Source organism: Salmo salar, chromosome 13 (assembly GCF_965601325.2).
Source record: "Salmo salar chromosome 13, fSalSal1, whole genome shotgun sequence".
NCBI lineage: Eukaryota > Metazoa > Chordata > Actinopteri > Salmoniformes > Salmonidae > Salmo > Salmo salar.
Genome location: NC_138303.1, coordinates 43,992,019 through 44,009,280, shown reverse-complemented (window position 1 = coordinate 44,009,280; position 17,262 = coordinate 43,992,019). Strand labels below are relative to the sequence as shown.

The window sequence follows — 17,262 nt, the reverse complement described above, 5'->3', positions numbered from 1 at the left end:
TTTTTTTACAAAATGTCTAAGAATTTGACCTCTCTCCAACAGATCCGAATATTTCAGTGTTTGACCAGTACAATGGCAGTGGGTGGCTGTTGTAACTTGCCTTCCTCTACGGCTGGTTTCTCTCCCGTCCGTCCATCTGTAGCAATTGTCCCGTCTCCAGCCAGATGAGACAGATGGGGAAACAGACCTTTCTTCATCCGCGTGTGACACTTCCTCTGGCGCACCATGAAGCCACCGATCCCTGCAGGAAATATAAATGTTTATTTGAATGTGACCGTCATAGAGCGGTGACAAATGATATGCTCTCACTACAGGGGTCTGTAGGACAGACCTGGGTTCTAATAGTATGTTTTCTTTCAAATACTTTCTGTGTTTGATTGAGTCTGTCTGGAGTGCCAGACCTGCACATTTAGGACTATTCTATTAGTCCCATTGCACCAGGCAAGCTCGATCAAGCAAGGCTAAAGCGTCGCAAAGGAAACAAATAGAATTTTAACCAATATGTCTAGTTAGAGTGCCCTCTGACCTGGTCTGTAGGGTTTCCTCTTCCTCTTCTTCCCATCGTCAGTCTCCTCTACTCCTCCTTTGAGGCCCTCCTCCATCCCCTCACCACCTCCCTCTGCTCCCAGCTCTCTGTCTGGGCTCCCTGGAGGCTCCTGTTTTACACCAGGGGCTCCGGTCTCACATTCCATGGGCTCCCCACAGCCTGGAACAACAGAGAGCGAGAGATTCATGGTCAATGCAGAGGAAGTGACAGACCGAAGCGGGTGCACAAATACATGCATGAGGTAAGGAATCACCTCTTGAAGAAAAATAAAATGTCATTCAACAAGGTCCAAGATGACATATAAAAAAGTTCTCTAACAACTCTTGATAGAAGGTGTTCAAAACACACATCTAGGATCAGTTAGCAACCCCAAATCTGAACCTGAAACCAATTAGGGGATAATGGCAAATCTGACCTTCGATCAATGTCAAGGCATGGAGCAATTTCATCCTCCTCCTATAGAAACCCAGGTCACTTAGAGAAACAAAACAGCAGAAAGTCCACCCACCTTTTCCCTCGTCCCCGTCTCCCTCGCCCTCTCTTAGCTCAATGCCGTCATGCCCTCCGTCGCCACACAGCATATCCAGGCGGGAACGCCGCTGCCGTCTCTTGTGTAGGGGAGACATAGAAATGCTACGCAGCAGGGACATGCCCGTCTCGGTCAGCCACACTCCCTCCAACCGGTAGAACTGACGCTCTGGGTGGGACAGGGAGGAGCGAGGGTTGACGACTGATAAAACTACACAAACATTTGATGAGTGAGTGCTATTTCTGCTAAACAAAACAACAATTACTTGGATACATACAAATAAAAATGTGCAGATTGTTAAAACTACAAGAGGTCGGTGTAAGGCACCTTGGGAGGTGAAAAACGTCATGTGTCCTTACATATAAACAGTTAAAAAGAGAGAAAACCAACCTGGTTCTTTTATCTTCATGGCTGTCATGTAGGTCGTATCCACTGTTACTGCAGACAATCCGGGGGGGGGAAGTGTGAGAATTACAGAACACATTTCATGTCGTCACCGTTCTCACTTTCTTCTAATCAAATGGACTGGTTTTAAGTTGATAGGCTTACCTATGGGTTTGGGGACGTAGGGAGTGCAGGAGGTGCAGGCAAAGCCCTCATCAGAAGCTTGCTCCACCTCGTCCTCAGTGTACAGACTCTCACACACCGCGTGCACCCATCTACATGGAAAGAAACACACGATGAAAGAGATGCCACTCTTTCTGGATAAAGCATTAACATGGTACAGCCAAAACAGTAGAACAGGGGTCCCTAAAGGATATGTCTTGGGTCCTCTTCTCTTTAGCCTAATATACATACACTTAGGTTGAAGTCATTAAAACTCGTTTTTCAACCACTCCACAAATTTCTTGTTAACAAACTATAGTTTGGCAAGTCGGTTAGGACATCTACTTTGTGTATGACAAGTCATTTTCCCAACAATTGTTTACAGACAGATTATTTCACTGTATCACAATTCTAGTGGGTCAGAAGTTCACATACACTAAATTGACAATGCCTTTAAACAGCTTGGAAAATTCCAGAAAATGTCATGCCTTTAGAAGCTTCTGATAGGCTAACTGACATCATTTCAGTCAATTGGAGGTGTAACTGTGGATGTATTTCAAGGCCTACCTTCAAACTCTGTGCCTCTTTGCTTGACATCATGGGAAAATGAAAAGAAAATCAGCCAAGGCCTCAGAAACAAAATTGTAGACCTCCACAAGTCTGGTTCATCCTTGGGAGCAATTTCCAAACGCCTGAAGGTACCACGTTCATCTGTACAAACAATAGTGCGCAAGTATAAACACCATGGGACCACGCAGCCGTCACACCGCTCAGGAAGGAGACGCGTTCTGTCTTCTAGAGATGAACGTACTTGTGCGAAAAGTGCAGATCAATCCCAGAACAACAGCAAAGTACCTTGTGAAGATGCTGGAGGAAACAGGTACAAAAGTATCTATATCCACAGTAAAACGAGTCCTATATCGACATAACCTGAAAGGCCGCTCAGCTAGGAAGGAGCCACTGCTCCAAAACCGCCATAAAAAAAGCCAGACTACGGTTTGCAACTGCACATGGGGACAAAGATCGTACTTTTTGGAGAAATGGAGAAACAAAAATAGAACTGTGTGGCCATAATGACCCTCGTTATGTTTGGAGGAAAAAGGGATGCTTGCAAGCCGAAGAACACCATCCCAACCATGAAGCACGGGGGTGACAGAATCCTGTTGTAGGGGTGCTTTGCTGCAGGAGGGACTGGTGCACTTCACAAAATAGATGGCATCATGAGGAAGTAAAATTATGTGGATATATTGAAGCAACATCTCAAGACATCAGTCAGGAAGGTAAAGCTTGGTCGCAAATGGGTCTTCCAAATGGACAATGACCCCAAGCATACTTCCAAAGTTGTGACAAAATGGCTTAAGGACAACAAAGTCAAGGTATTGGAGTGGACATCACAAAGTCCTGACCTCATCCCATAGAAAATTTGTGGGCAGAACTGAAAAAGCATGTGCGAGCAAGGAGGCCTACAAACCTGACTCAGTTAGACCAGCTTTGTCTGGAGGAATGGGCCAAAATTCACCCAACTTATTAATGGGAAGCTTGTGGAAGGCTACCCGAAACGTTTGACCCAAGTTAAACAATTTAAAGGCAATGCTACCAAATACTAATTGAGTGTATGTAAACTTCTGACCCACTGGGAATGTGATGAAAGAAATCAAATCTGAAATAAATCATTCTCTCTGCTACTATTCTGACATTTCACATTCTTAAAATAAAGTGGTGATCCTAACTGACCTAAGACATGGAATTTTTACTTGGATTAAATGTCAGGAATTGTGAAAAACGGAGTTCAAATGTATTTGGCTAAGGTGTATGTAAACTTCCGACTTCAATTGTACATACACACAGTTGAAGTCGGAAGTTTACATTTCACCTTACAAGTGAAATAATTTGTCTGTAAACAATTGTTGGAAAAATTACTTGTGTCATGCACAAAGTAGATGTCCTAACCGACTTGCCAAAACTATAGTTTGTTAACAAGAAATTTGTGGAGTGGTTGAAAAACGAGTTTTAATGACTCCAACCTAAGTGTATGCAAACTTCCGACTTCAACTGTACATACATACACACAGTATCAGTCAAAAGTTTGGACACTGACTCATTCAAGGGTTATAGCTATTTTCTACATTGTAGAATAGTGAAGACATCAAAACTATGAAATAACACCCATGGATTCATGCAGTAACCAAAAAAAGTGTTGAACAAATCAAATTCATTTTTTTTTATTTCAGATTCTTCAAAGTAGCCAGCCACCTTTCGCCTTGATGACAGCTTTGCACACTCTTGGCATTCTCTCAACCAGCTTCATAAAGTAGTCACCTGGAATGCATTTCAATTAACAGGTGTGCCTTGTTAAAAGTTAATCTGTGGAATTTCTTTCCTTCTTAATGCGTTTGAGCCAAATCAGTTGTGTTGTGACATGGTAGGGGTGGTATACAGAAGATAGCCCAAGAACAGCTCAAATAAACAAAGAGAAACGCCAGTCCATCATTACTTTAAGACATGAAGGTCAGTAAATCGGGAAAATTTCAACAACTTTCTTCAGGTGCAGTCGCAAAAGCCATCAAGCACTATGGATGAAACTGGATCTCATGAGGACCGCCACAGGAAAGGAAGACCCATAGTTAACTCTGAAGCAGAGGATAAGTTCATTAGAGTTACCAGCCTCAGAAATTGCAGCCCAAATAAATGCTTCACAGAGTTCAAGTAACAGACACATCTCAACATCAACTGTTCAGAGGAGACTGCGTGAATCAGGCCTTCATGGTCAAATTGCTGCAAAGAAACCACTACTAAAGGACACCAATAATAAGAAGAGACTTGCTTGGGCCAAGAAACACAAGCAATGGACATTAGACCGGTGGAAATCTGTCCTTTGGTCTGATGAGTCCAAATGTGAGACTTTTGGTTCCAACCGCCGTGTCTTTGTGGGGCGCAGAGTAGGTGCACGGATGATCTCCGCATTTGTAGTTCCCACAGTGAAGCATGGAGGTGGTATGATGATGATTTAATTAGAATTCAAGGCAACCTTAACCAGCATGGGTACCACAGCATTCTGCAATGAAATGCCATCCCATCTGGTTTGCGCTTAGTGGGACGATAATTTGTTTTTCAACAGGACAATGACCCAACACATCTCCAGGCTGTGTAAGGGCTATTTGACCAAGAAGGAGAGTGATGCATCAGATGACCTGGCTTCCACAATCACCCGACCTCAACCCAATTGAGATGGTTTGGGATAAGTTGGACCGTAGAGTGAAGGAAAATCAGCCAAGTGCTCAGCATATGTGGGAAGTCCTTCAAGACTGTTGGAAAAGCATTCCAGGTGAAGCTGGTTGAGAGAATGCCAAGAGTGTGCAAAGCTGTCATCAAGGCAAAGGGTGGCTACTTTGAAGAATCTCAAATCAAAATAATATTTAGATTTGTTTAACACTTTTATGGTTACTAAATGATTCCATGTGTTATTTCATAGTTTTGATGTCTAAACTATTATTCTACAATGCAGAAAATAGTAAAAAAATAAAGAAAACCCTTGAATGAGTAGGTGTCCAAACTTCTGACTGGTACTGTACATATATCTTTATCTCAACAACCTTCCGGATATCTGTATGTATGTTTGTGTAGTTGTAATGAGTGGTACCCACCTGTCACAGTGTTGGCACTGCAGCAGCAGCTCCTCCTCCATGAAGTTCTCCCTGCAGACAGGGCAGGTGACCAGGCTGGCACAGGGGCCACAGTGGGTGTAGTTGTTCTGCCACTCACAGTGGAACCCCGGGCTGCTGGCACCACACTGCATACAGCTCACACACCTACACAAGGAACAGACAACAGGAACAATGAGCAATCAGGTTCAAGTACACTATCAGACAGGTGAATGTTCAAAATGGTGGTGTAATTCTTGTTGCTGGTACTGTTCGTGAAAATGTAGAAGTTCAGATGTAACCGAGAAACAGAAAGTAAAAAGATAGACATCTGAGCTTTTAACGTTAAACTTCAGGACTTTTTTTGGGGGAGCATACTATGCAGATTCTGGTACAAGTGAATTTCCATTTCAACCTTATTCAGACCCAGAAACATGACCGAACAGGCTATCACGGTGAAAGAGTTGCTGTCGTTGCTTCTTTATGGGTATATTTGAAGAGAGAGAGAAAGAGCTGGGATTCATGTTTACCATTTGCATTTCCATCCCCCCTTGGGTACAGTATGTAGGGGTGGGTCCAGGCAGTAGGTGTGGTAGCTGACGTCACAGTCGTCACACAGCAGCAGGCGGGCCGGGTCCGAGGCCTTACCACACACCTCACACACGATGCATTCCAGACAACGCCAGCCCTTACGCAGCATCATCTTAGTCATCTGCAGGAGGAAGGAGAAGGGGGGGGTACAGTGGGAAAAAAATTAAAACACAAATAACACATTTAACAGTTCACGTTTGATTTCTGATAATGGCATCAAGATGAAGCCAGAGGCACATGTGTTGTAACTCTTGAACCTTAGTTTTATTTCTTTATAGTGGCCTATTGCAAAGCATGTGCGAAAGGCGCGCTACGTAATATTATTAGGAAGACTAGCTGTATAAAGACGTTATAAAGAATAAAGAAGTTGCTTACTTTGCTGTTCACACAGTATGGATGGTAACACTGTGCACACTGAGCACATGCCAACAGTTGCCCCTCCACACCCTTCCCAAAACTGCCACACACCACACACATGTCCTGAGAGAGAGAGAGAGAGAGAGAGAGCGAGAAGGGAAAAACACAGACAGCTTGGGTTACAGTGAAGATGCTTAAAAATGTCTAAGATTGTCTGACATGGTACATGCCAAAACCGGGGAACTGAAAAAATATCAAACTGAAAAGCATAAGACCAGAATTACCTGAAGCAGGACAAATTTATCGGTGTTGGAGAAAAGCACCACCGTGTTCTGCATAGCCTCATCTTCCTCCCCCTCCTCCTCCTCCTTACTCAGTCCAGTGTCTGCTGCTGTCATGCTCAGCTGGGATAAGCAATAACACAGAGCCAATCACATTCTGATATCAAGTTACAATCAAGTGATCTGTATCGAATGAACTTTAGACAGAGATCAAGTTCCAAACATTCTAGAGTTCCATGACAAATTGCCGCTGTGGTTTGCATCTACGGTAAGGTTCAATGTTGACATAATGAAGTGAGTGAGTGAGCGAGCTAGTGAATAAATTACGTTTGAACGGCTGAATGTTCCGGGGTCGTCGATCGGTTTTACTCACCAGGAAGGCGTCGATGCAGGAGGCCATGGCTTTGAGGCGGTTCCTTCCGCCACGGCCCCTCCCACCGCCACCACCGCGAGGGCGCCGCTTCCCCGGGAAACTGCTGCTGCCCCGCCCCTGAAAAGACCAACACCAACCATGTCAGTAACTCATCACATAACTGACAGGTTTTAGAACTGATGAGTAACACCACTGCATCTAGCCATTAGCCAACATATAACACAGAACATTTAGCAGAGACAGTTTTGGAATCTCAACGTCATTGTGAAATGGGTCTTTCATAACAACAAAAGCCCTATGGCAGAGTTAGACTTTTGAATGAGTGTTGATTGTCTTTGGACACCGACTTGTAACTGGACCGTACCTGTTTGACCCGGGAGCGTCCCGGAGAGCCTCTCCTCTTCTTCTCCCCGTCTGGTTTGAGGGGGTCAAAGGGCAGCGAGTCGTCCGTCTCAGTGAGTAGGGAGTCGGAACGCGAGCGTCCGGTGGGCATCAGGCTAAGCTCCATGGACAGCTGTCAAATCAAAATCGAGCTTTATTCAAAGTGCATTTAAAATTGCAACACACTAAACAGTAAAACAATAAAATGAATGTAAAAGCAAACGAAAAGCAGTAAAAGGGATGAAAATAGAAGCATAAAACTCCATGGATGTCTAAAACAACAAAATGACTGATTAAAAGGGCACTCTGCGGTTGCTACATCCATTTTTTGACTGGATGGTCAGTCCTTGTATCCATAGCTCTGTCCATGAATTTCAGCTTTTTACCAAAACAGTAGCAGGGTGACACTTTGTTATTGTTTGAACTGCAGATTTCCCTTTTAAAAAGGCCAAGCTAAAAAGGTGAGGTTTTAAACGTGATTTATAAACGTCAATGTGTCTTCCCCCATTACCTGTGCGTCAGGCTCTGCCTCAGCCTCGTTCTCGGCCGGGGAGCCCAGGAAGCCAGAGCTGCTCTCGTCCCCGTGACTCTGGTGGCTTTGGTTGGACATCTCATCCAGGAGGAGTTGATCAGGCTTCGTCTCCTCCTGCTCCTCCGTGGGGTCCTGGGGCTCCTGCTTGATCTTGACCCTTCTGTGATGACTATGGTGACCCTCTCCGTCTGCCTCCTTCCCCTGCTGCTCCTCCTCTTCTTCTACAAACTCCTCCTCCTCCTCAGAGTGAGTCCCCCTGTCCTCCATGTCCACAGTAGAAGGAGCAGCCTCCTGTGTGTCGGCCTGTGGAGCAGGAGGAATGGGAGACCCTGAGCGTTCCTCCTTTAGCCCCGCCTCATCTGTGTCCATGGAAACATGCCCCGCCTCTTGCATGGAGATGGGAGGGGTCGGTGACTCTGGCGAGTCCCGAATGGATGGCTTGGTGGTAGACATGCCCTCACCGCTCATCTTCTCCTCCTCCTGTGTGGACTGCTGCTCTGTTGAGGGCTTGACCTCCTCCTCCCTCTCCTTCTCCTTTCTGTGGTCAGGGCCGAGCTGCACTACCGGTGCTGGTTCTGGTGACTGCGGCGGTTGCTGTTCTGGTGACTCCGGAGACTCAAGGACAGGGACATAGCTGACCTGGGGATGGGGCATCTGGTTGGAAGCATCCTCTGTTCTCTCTTCCGCAACAGCCACAGGTAAACTAGGAGCCTCCTGTTGTTCGGTTGTTTGACATTCTTCTATAACCTCAGCCTGGACCATGGGCTGTTCTGCAGGGACTTCCTCCGTTTCCAGCTGAGGCACCACCTCCATGGTGCTCTCAGTCGTTTCTACCACTTTAGCCTCCGTCCCTGTTGAAAAAAAAGTCAGCTTCACCACTCCCATCATGCACTCTGTGTACTACCATTCTATCGCGGGTCACAGAAATTGGATGGCTTAGGTAAGAACGTGGGTAGAGTTTGTCGTGCCGCTCTTTCAGAGATGGAGCTAACTGTTAACTCTTCCCTTTTATCAAGTATAACAACAACAAAAAACAGTCAAGTCAACCTACCCAGCTCCATGGGCACCTCCTCGTCCGTATTGGTCTCCACCTGATCTACAGTCACCTCCTCAGACACGTCCGTCTGCCTTTCCATCGGAACTTCAGCTGCTGCGTCCGCCTGGATTGTCATCTCGGCAACGGTGTCCGTCCGTCCTTCTATCGTCACCTCAGACCCCGTCTCTGTGGGCTGCATCTCCATTGTGTCCGTCTGTCCGTTGGTCTGTGTGACAGGGTCTGGCGCAGGCTCTCTGTCTCGGCAGAGCGAACAGATGCACTTTTCCTCAGGTGGCTCCGACGTAGAGGAGCACTCACTGTGCACCCACCTAGGTCGATGACAGAGGAATGGTCAAGAATGAATGAACGAAAGTGGGACAAGTGCTACATAAAAAGTTAGCAATGACCACAGTTGTTGTTTAGGCTGAGGGTCTAGGCCGGGTTACTGTAAAATACTTTAACAACAATTCCTTCTGAGGCAGTAGACATACCTGTTGCAGGTGATACAACGCGGCAGAGCGACGGGTGGTTCCGAGGCCTTGCCGCAGACGCCACACGTAGAACTGCGGGTACGTTGGCAGCCCTCACACACGGCATAGTTGTCAAACCACTGGGCCGAGCCGGGCTGCGTCAGACCATTAGCACCACAGTCCGTACACACCCGACACCTCTGAGATGGGGGATACACAGCGGGAAATTAAAGAGTTTATTCACTCAGGAACCACACAGTGATTCTTTTCCGATACGGTCACCTAGAAAAGGTTATATTCTCGCATATTCACACTTTAATTGACAGAATTGTCATTAAAAAGCCTCCAAATAAACAGATGAATAACTTTAACCATTTACAGTAATATATGTTTATTGTCAACACATGGATAAGGACTTCAATTATAGGGGAGCAGGATCCTCCTTCCCTAACAGAGGAGACTACGGCAGGAGTAGCAATATCAGCTCCGGTTCAGCACACTCTTACTCTGCACTTCCATGTGTCGGAGGGAAGAGAGACCATGGCTGGCTGGAGACAGAAGGTGTGGTAGCCCTTATCGCAGGCATCACATACTAACATCACGGAGTCTTCCCCTGGTTGCCTGGAAAATGAGAGAGCGTGATTTGATTCAGTAACAGTTGTATGCATTGTTTCTAAGATGCAATAGACTAGAACAGCCCAGAGTGTTTTCCTGAAAAAGTCCCATGATCAGGGAAACCCCTGCCCCTACTAATTGGGAGCATGTGGGTAGATGGTTTCACAGTTTCCCAGAGGGCACATCAACCCAGCGGGGGGAAAAAGTATCTGTAAAAAGAGAGCGTTTTTTCCATTTCAAAAATGGATTATCCATTGGGCAGCAAGGAGACACTCACCTGCATGTCTGGCACACTTTACACTCTGGGCACTGCCACCCGGATCTCTGTATGGGCGTGGCACTGATCTCCAGACAGGCGGCGTGGTAGTGCTGCCCACAGCCTGTACAGAACAGTAGGTCCAGCAGCTCCCCGGCAGAGTCACAGACGGCGCACCGTGCCTCCTCACCCGCTGGAGGGCAGACAAACCAGAGTTAGCCAACCAAATGATCAAGTGACCACACATACATACACCAACCAAAAGATCGAGTGACCAAATCTCACACACACACACACACACATACTGTACCTCACAGTTACAGAGCATAACCTAATGATCGAGTTGGGGCTTTGGACCTCAACATTGGGAGGTGTCCTTACCCATCTCCTCAGCCTTGTCTATGTGCTCTGGACAGAGGAGAGCCAGCAGCTTCATGGACTGAAAGGAGCCGCTGGCAGCAGAGCAGGGAAAGTGGTAGAACCGTGAGCAGCCCTCAGCATGGCAGCGGATGGTAGCACCCAGACGCTTGCAATATTCACACAGCTAAACAGAAGGTTCAGAGACAGAGTTAAGGGCAAGACACTAGAGGAAAGAATTTGAGCTACAACAAAGAAATGTTAGAGGAGAGAATATAGAACCATAGCATTCAAATATATTGTACTTCTTAATACTATTGAGCGAGTGCAGGTTTTTCCATACCTAAGAATTTCTGAAAACCATTACTGAAGGTGCCTGCAGGTTGAATGGCACGTACATTCTATGTTACATTCACTAAGCTGAACCCAGAACAGCCCAGAACCCTGCACAGCTTTGTATCAGTGTTCAGTGGAGTTCTTCGTTAAAACTCCTGGTCAGCAACAATTGTTAACGCTATATAGCGAGTCCTGGAATCTATAAAGGCATTTGTCATGTGTCATCTACGAGTGGTCAACTTACCCGCTGTGTCCCTGAGATGACGGCCTTGTCCACATTCTCCAGCTCCTCCTCAGCAGCCTCCGCCTGCTTTACCCCATCTGACCACAGTGCACACCAGTGATGCACCCAGCAACCCCCTGCTCAACACATTAACAATCAGATACTACACCTGTATGGTCTCTGGCTTCTGTTCTGATCAATAATTGGAATTTCTGTAAAATGCTTTATAATATGGGTTTGGGGATAGACTTACTATGTAAACTGCACTGCCTGTACAAGCTCCCCAGTGGGTAACATATTAGTAACACACCCCCTTTTAAGCCTCTATTTTCCTAATCCCACTGAGGTCAAAAGAACTCTACCTCAAGGAAGACCTGACCAAGAAAACAGTTTCAGTAAAACAAAATAAAAATGTGATGTGTGGAGTCCCACCTGTGTCCTCCAACTGTGCTGCCAGACAGGATGCGTCAGAGTTGGAGAATCCGATGGAAGACAGGTCATCGTTCCCAGGCCCTGGCAGTGATGAAGCTGCGGGCTCAAGGGCCGGCCGGGAGGAAGATGGCCCAAAATGTCGGAGTTCTCGCTGTCCGTGCAAGCTGCGCTCCACGCAGTTACAGAGAGCACAGGCCCTCACGCTACTCTCCCTGTGCAGACAGACAGTGTCAGACAGATAACATGCAGCTAAGGGGATCCAAAAAAGGAATAAAGTGCAGGTCAACAAGAAGCAAAATGACTATAGCACTCACTTCAAACTTCAATACTATTACATTCCATATTATACTTCAACATTAACAATTTAAATCCAGCAAAGCATATTTGGGAGTACGCCTCTGATTTCACATCTCCCGTGTAATGCTGGGCAGTGCACTACGGCCCTCGTGATCTGACGAGTTTCATCAACTCTTAGCAGACCAATGGGAAAATCTTTGTAGAGAATGTCATCTGGGTGTGTGACTGGTATTGGAATGTGCCAATAAATGTCATTTGAAATGTTGAAAAAGAAAAAAAATACATCTAAAATTGGACTTACACATGTGTGTTGGAAGTGGCAGCAGCAGTGTCCGACGTGTCCTCTGCAGCAGAAGGGGCCTCTGACTCCCTCTCTGAGGGGACTGACTGCTCTGTAGGGGCGCTTTCATCAGCTGGGTGAGGAATCAACATAACATTAGTCAACATGCTTTTTGATCAAAGACTATTGCTTTTTAAAGTAAGTGGCATTCTGATAACATTTGCTGAAGAAGATTCCTATACAGGCTACTGTATGAAAATCCATTACAAAAAATGTTTAAAAAGTGCAATGACAATTTAATTCTGGTATATCTATTGATTAATGTTCTAATAAATCAAATCTGCTCAATAACACCTACATTATAGAACCTAGATTAGCATTTCTTTGAGAATAGTTGCAGAGGAAGTAATGAAACTGCCATTATACATTTGTGAAGCCTTGAAATAAAACAAATGTGTATAGTTGAAAATGATTCAAATGATCAACAACTACTATTTTCTGACCACAGCACATATATCATTGTACCTGTCGGTTCAGAGACATTTTCTTCGCAGTTTGATTTCGGCTTGTCCATCCCCTCTGGTGATCTCCTTGACAGAGACCTGAAACATAAACAAACAATAAAGTCACCGAATTATATTACAGGCAAGGCACGTTATTATATACCAAAATAAACATTAAATATGCACATTATTTAGTACATATTCTTACGCGGGGAAAAAAACAACAACTACCGGTTGTCACAGTTATGTTATCGGACTTCCAATCGCAAAATCATGCGAGGCTCAATTTCCTTTTGTGCAGGGCAGAAGCCCGATATTTCACATTGTTGCAGTAGCTATACTTGCTAGACTATTAAATAAACAGCCGACGTCAGCTAGCGGTTTTGGCTATCTCATAACCTCAGACGACTGACAAATCCAAGAGAGACGTCTAAATATAACTAGTTAACGTTCGTAGGAAGATAACTAATTCAAAACAAACCTTTAGTTATTTGCATTGGGATACTAAATGCATCATTTTTATACACGTCATCGAATGACCGCGATCCAATCTATCGGAATGAATATGGCTGTTTATGTGCTGAAATGTAGTTGAAAACGCCAGCTACGTCGTTAACTGATAGCCTTCTTGCTAACCAAGTAGCTAGCTGGCTACCCGGGATTCGCAAACTATTTGCGTGAAAATAGCGTGTCGGTGACTAGCTAAATATATTAGAAATGTTTGAAGACATTTCAATCTTTGTTTTGCCAGCAATACATAATCCAAACCCGCACAAGTCATGTATGAAAAATAACAAAATATAGGAACTTAAATGTTGTTTTCTTTAAATAAAACAACCCTAAACCGAGATACACAAAGAAAATACAACTTCCGTGTACATGACTTCCTGTTGCAACAGTGTCAATTTCGTGCTGAAGCCATACCACTGTGCAGCAGAGTTCCGCTAAAATCATACGGACTAAAGGTTCAGCGAAAAAAAGATTACATTGTATGAGTAATCGATGTGTTAACCATGTAGACTACATTTCCCAATATGTAGCAATATGACATATTTAGTGAGAGTTGAAGCCACACAACTATGCCACCTCCAGTAATGGCTGCAGCCCAAATTAACCCAACAGTTTGTCTTCTGTAGTTGTGCCTTTGTTTATTGAAAACGTATAGATATCAAACAATCACATGCCACTCAGCGCAAATGCGCGTGTGCCAATTGAATCTCATCAAGGAAACAGTCAGTGGTTGTATTTTATTGAAAAAGTATGGATTTAAAACAAAGGCACGCAACTACAGAAGACAAACATAGGTACATGGTTAGCGTTTTCATAATTTACATTTATTGATCTTGGGCGAATCAATGTAGTCAGAGCTGAATTTCACAAATCCTGGTCTCTGCTCGACTCCATTGGTGGAGTTCATCAGAAACTTCCTTCAACATTGGAGTTTAGTCAGCTAATTGGGGCAGCAGGTAGCCTAGTGGTTAGAGCGTTGGACTAGTAACCAAAAGGTTGCAAGATCGAATCCCTGAGCTGACAAGGTACTAATCTGTCCTACTGTTCCTAGGCCATCATAGAAAATAAGAATTTGTTCTTAACTGACTAAATAATATCCATGTCCTAACCGTCTCTACTGTGAACAACTAATCAAATGTACCTCGCCTCCACATACTTTATGTAATGTACAATTAATTGTATGTAGTGATTTGAGTCATGGGAGGATGGGCTCATAGTAATGGAATAGTATAGAACTCAAACACATGGTTTCCAGATATTATTATGAGCCGTCCTCTCTTCAGCAGCCTCCTGTGTTTGGCGCATCCCATTCATCAATTTGTTTTACTAAATTGGGTCTACTGTAAGACAAACTCACAAATCCCTGTGTTTATTACAGCAAGCCACAGTATTGCTCATTCCAGTGCAGCTGGTTGTGTTCAGAATCAGATCACAATTTGCACATCTTCTTGCCATGAAAATTAGGATGATGGCTACAATTTGCACATCAACATGAAGTAGGCACATAACTTGCCAAGTACCCCAACTCCATGATGATTTCATCCACGGAGTTGAATGTGCGCTATGCAGATGACGTACATCTTAAACCCTTACTGAAATCCATACATTGTAATAAAACAATCAAATACAACTACTGGCTGAGTCCTTGTTGAGATTCAATTGGCACATGCACATTCGCGCTGAGTTGTCATTTTAGAGCAACAGCAATGAGGAAAAAGTCGGTGGTTGTATTTGATCAAGGTTTTATTAAAAAGTATGGATTTCAGCTAACAAAGAAAGCCACGTAACAGAGGACAAACATAGCTACACGGTAAATGTTTAACAATGTACATTTAAGTATCGACTACATAGCAAATCGAAGGAGTCAGAGGTTCATTTCAAAAACTAGTCTGCGAGCAAGTCCGTGGATGAAATCATCGTGGAGTTGAGGTAGCGAGTTACTTGGCAAGCACATATAGTTAGTATATCAAACTGTTTAATTGGAATAACGCAGAATGATGTGTTTGGGGGACTGGTCCATTTCCCCTAAGAGACGGTTAGTGCTCTACTGCTACCTAATATACAGTATAGGCTACAAGAAGACGTATCTTGTATTGTGACTTTTGTAAAGGGTGGCCATGTAACTAGTTAGCCATTTTGTAACCAAGCCAATAACTAGCTATCAGTGATCACTATGATTACTGTAAACAGACGAACTGAAAACCACCGACAACGACACAGCTACATTTGATGATTGCCTATTCCGTTTACAGCGTATTTCAGTCACTTATCAACGTTTAGAACGAAACTCGTGTACCACACCGAGCTAACTACTAGTAGCAAGTTAACCAGCTAACTTTAGTTTGTCTGAATGGACCCTGATTTATGACCTAGTTAGCTATTGCCAAACAATGACCCTGCCTAATGTTAGTTAACCAAGAATAACACACTTGAGTCCACATGATAAGCAACTACTAGCTAAAATCAACAATGCATATGTCCAAAACAGCAAACCCAACGGTTGTTTGAATTAATTGTTGGGTAAACTAGCTAAGCTACATGATTGATGAACATAGTTGCTAACTAGGAAACAAGATAGGTCGCTTGCCAACTAACGTTACGGCACTGAGTTGACTAGCTACGCAGTTGAAATTTTAAGGGTGGCCAACAGTTAACTAAACATAGCTAGCTATGTTTAGTTATCTTGTAACGTTAGCTAACTTACGTTAGCAGATAATACATTCAAGTCGTTCGCTAACTAGTCGAAGTAGCGGTAGTTATAGTTAGCTAATTTAGTCAGTGTAGCTAACGCGTTAGCGATTGGCCATCCTTAATCAACTAGTTAGCTAATGTTAGCATTAAAGGTCAGGGAAATGGATTCGTCAAATAGCTGTTATGTTATTCAACCAAACAACTCACCTTACAATGTGATGGTTGTGTCTTCATACATCAGATTACAATCCATTTTGCAGCAGGCTACACAGTTAAATAGTTGATGCTTGTCTCATTTTACTTAGCGGGCTAGCTAAAGCTACCCGGCTGGAGAAGGAGGTGAGTGGGGGAAGTGCACAGCGGGTGGCACGGCAGGCTGGATAACTAGCTTAGCTAGCTAACTAGCCAGCCAGCCACGGTCGGAGCTGGAGAGGCAGAGTTGATACAGTTGCTAAGACGCTATGCAAATAATTCAACAAAAAGCAATGGTCGACAATTCTGCAATTGTAATCCTCCGGGAAAATGCACAATGAAAATCGATGTTCCGAAACATAGGTGGAGAATGTTCAGTAGTTGATGCTAACTAAATTAGGTAACTGGCTAACGACACTAGATAGCTTCTCAGCAGCTTGCTGGTCCGGAGATTACAGTAAATTTGCATCCGATATTCGATCCAAATTTAGGCAATATCTCGATTTATTAGCTTGCTAAACTTTTAGGCAATATTTGAAACAATGTTTAAGACACTTGACGCCTTGAACGTTAGCTAGCTAGCTACTCTTGTCCGGATCACTTTCACTTAGACTTCATTGAACAAATCCACACGAGTGTGTTCCGTCAAGTGGCTAGCTAAATTAGCAGCTAGCAAGCTAATAACAACAACGTCAAACATCTCAAGTCTGCAAGGGAGGACATTTGCATGCGCAACTCCAAATTGGTGGCTGTAAAGCTAGCTAGGTTAACTGAAAGCCAACAATGTATCTAACTTTTTCAGGATTATAATATTTTAATGGATAGTTTATCCTAATTTTACAATAAAGTCGGTGTGTGGCAGGTTAGTAATGTTTAAAGGGCGTGGGACGAAATTTTGGAAGCCATTATTTTTACACCATAATGCCAGATCATCTGACTGAGACCAATGTCAATTACTAAACACGAAGCAAACTGCACCTGGTCAATGTCCATGCACGCTGTGGGAAATGTATTGAAGACCACGTGAAACAATGGAATGTGATTGCTTTGGATATGTTGTAGAGTTGAGGAAGATACATTGAGAGGTTATAATTGCCTCTTTCTCTCAATGATACTCAGATTAAATCCTACTTCTCCAGGTAGGCTTCTTGCCTTGAATGACCACTTCACTCCTCCCAGAGTCCCAGTATTCTACTGTCCCATAGCACTGGCCTATAATGGCCTGCATCTCCATGGTGATTCCTGTACCCTGGCCATGCACTACCATGCCCTTGTCCATGAACATG

At 44.2% G+C, this 17,262-nt stretch overlaps 1 protein-coding gene across 3 annotated transcripts in view; it reads right to left on the bottom strand.

The window, feature by feature from the left end:
- kmt2d (lysine (K)-specific methyltransferase 2D) overlaps nucleotides 1-16,723 on the bottom strand; it is a 42,648-nt gene extending 25,925 nt beyond the window's left edge. The window contains exons 1-22 of one of the 3 annotated variants that reach the window (XM_014135873.3): nucleotides 15,992-16,723; nucleotides 12,606-12,682; nucleotides 12,102-12,213; nucleotides 11,504-11,715; nucleotides 11,093-11,208; nucleotides 10,537-10,699; nucleotides 10,177-10,348; nucleotides 9,791-9,905; nucleotides 9,306-9,484; nucleotides 8,830-9,143; nucleotides 7,758-8,629; nucleotides 7,230-7,379; nucleotides 6,866-6,982; nucleotides 6,496-6,615; nucleotides 6,230-6,334; nucleotides 5,794-5,975; nucleotides 5,267-5,431; nucleotides 1,626-1,735; nucleotides 1,467-1,514; nucleotides 1,056-1,244; nucleotides 527-706; nucleotides 101-241 (exon numbers count right to left, since the gene is read on the bottom strand). In XM_014135873.3, the coding sequence (XP_013991348.3) occupies nucleotides 101-241; nucleotides 527-706; nucleotides 1,056-1,244; nucleotides 1,467-1,514; nucleotides 1,626-1,735; nucleotides 5,267-5,431; nucleotides 5,794-5,975; nucleotides 6,230-6,334; nucleotides 6,496-6,615; nucleotides 6,866-6,982; nucleotides 7,230-7,379; nucleotides 7,758-8,629; nucleotides 8,830-9,143; nucleotides 9,306-9,484; nucleotides 9,791-9,905; nucleotides 10,177-10,348; nucleotides 10,537-10,699; nucleotides 11,093-11,208; nucleotides 11,504-11,715; nucleotides 12,102-12,213; nucleotides 12,606-12,654 (3,811 nt within the window). In that variant the 5' untranslated portion in view covers nucleotides 12,655-12,682; nucleotides 15,992-16,723. Of the gene's footprint in view, nucleotides 1-100; nucleotides 242-526; nucleotides 707-1,055; nucleotides 1,245-1,466; nucleotides 1,515-1,625; nucleotides 1,736-5,266; nucleotides 5,432-5,793; nucleotides 5,976-6,229; nucleotides 6,335-6,495; nucleotides 6,616-6,865; nucleotides 6,983-7,229; nucleotides 7,380-7,757; nucleotides 8,630-8,829; nucleotides 9,144-9,305; nucleotides 9,485-9,790; nucleotides 9,906-10,176; nucleotides 10,349-10,536; nucleotides 10,700-11,092; nucleotides 11,209-11,503; nucleotides 11,716-12,101; nucleotides 12,214-12,605; nucleotides 12,683-13,064; nucleotides 13,458-15,991 lie in introns of those variants that run through there. The other 2 variants (XM_014135876.3, XM_014135875.3) reach the window with 2 other exon arrangements.
- Nucleotides 16,724-17,262: the final 539 nt, after the last annotated feature.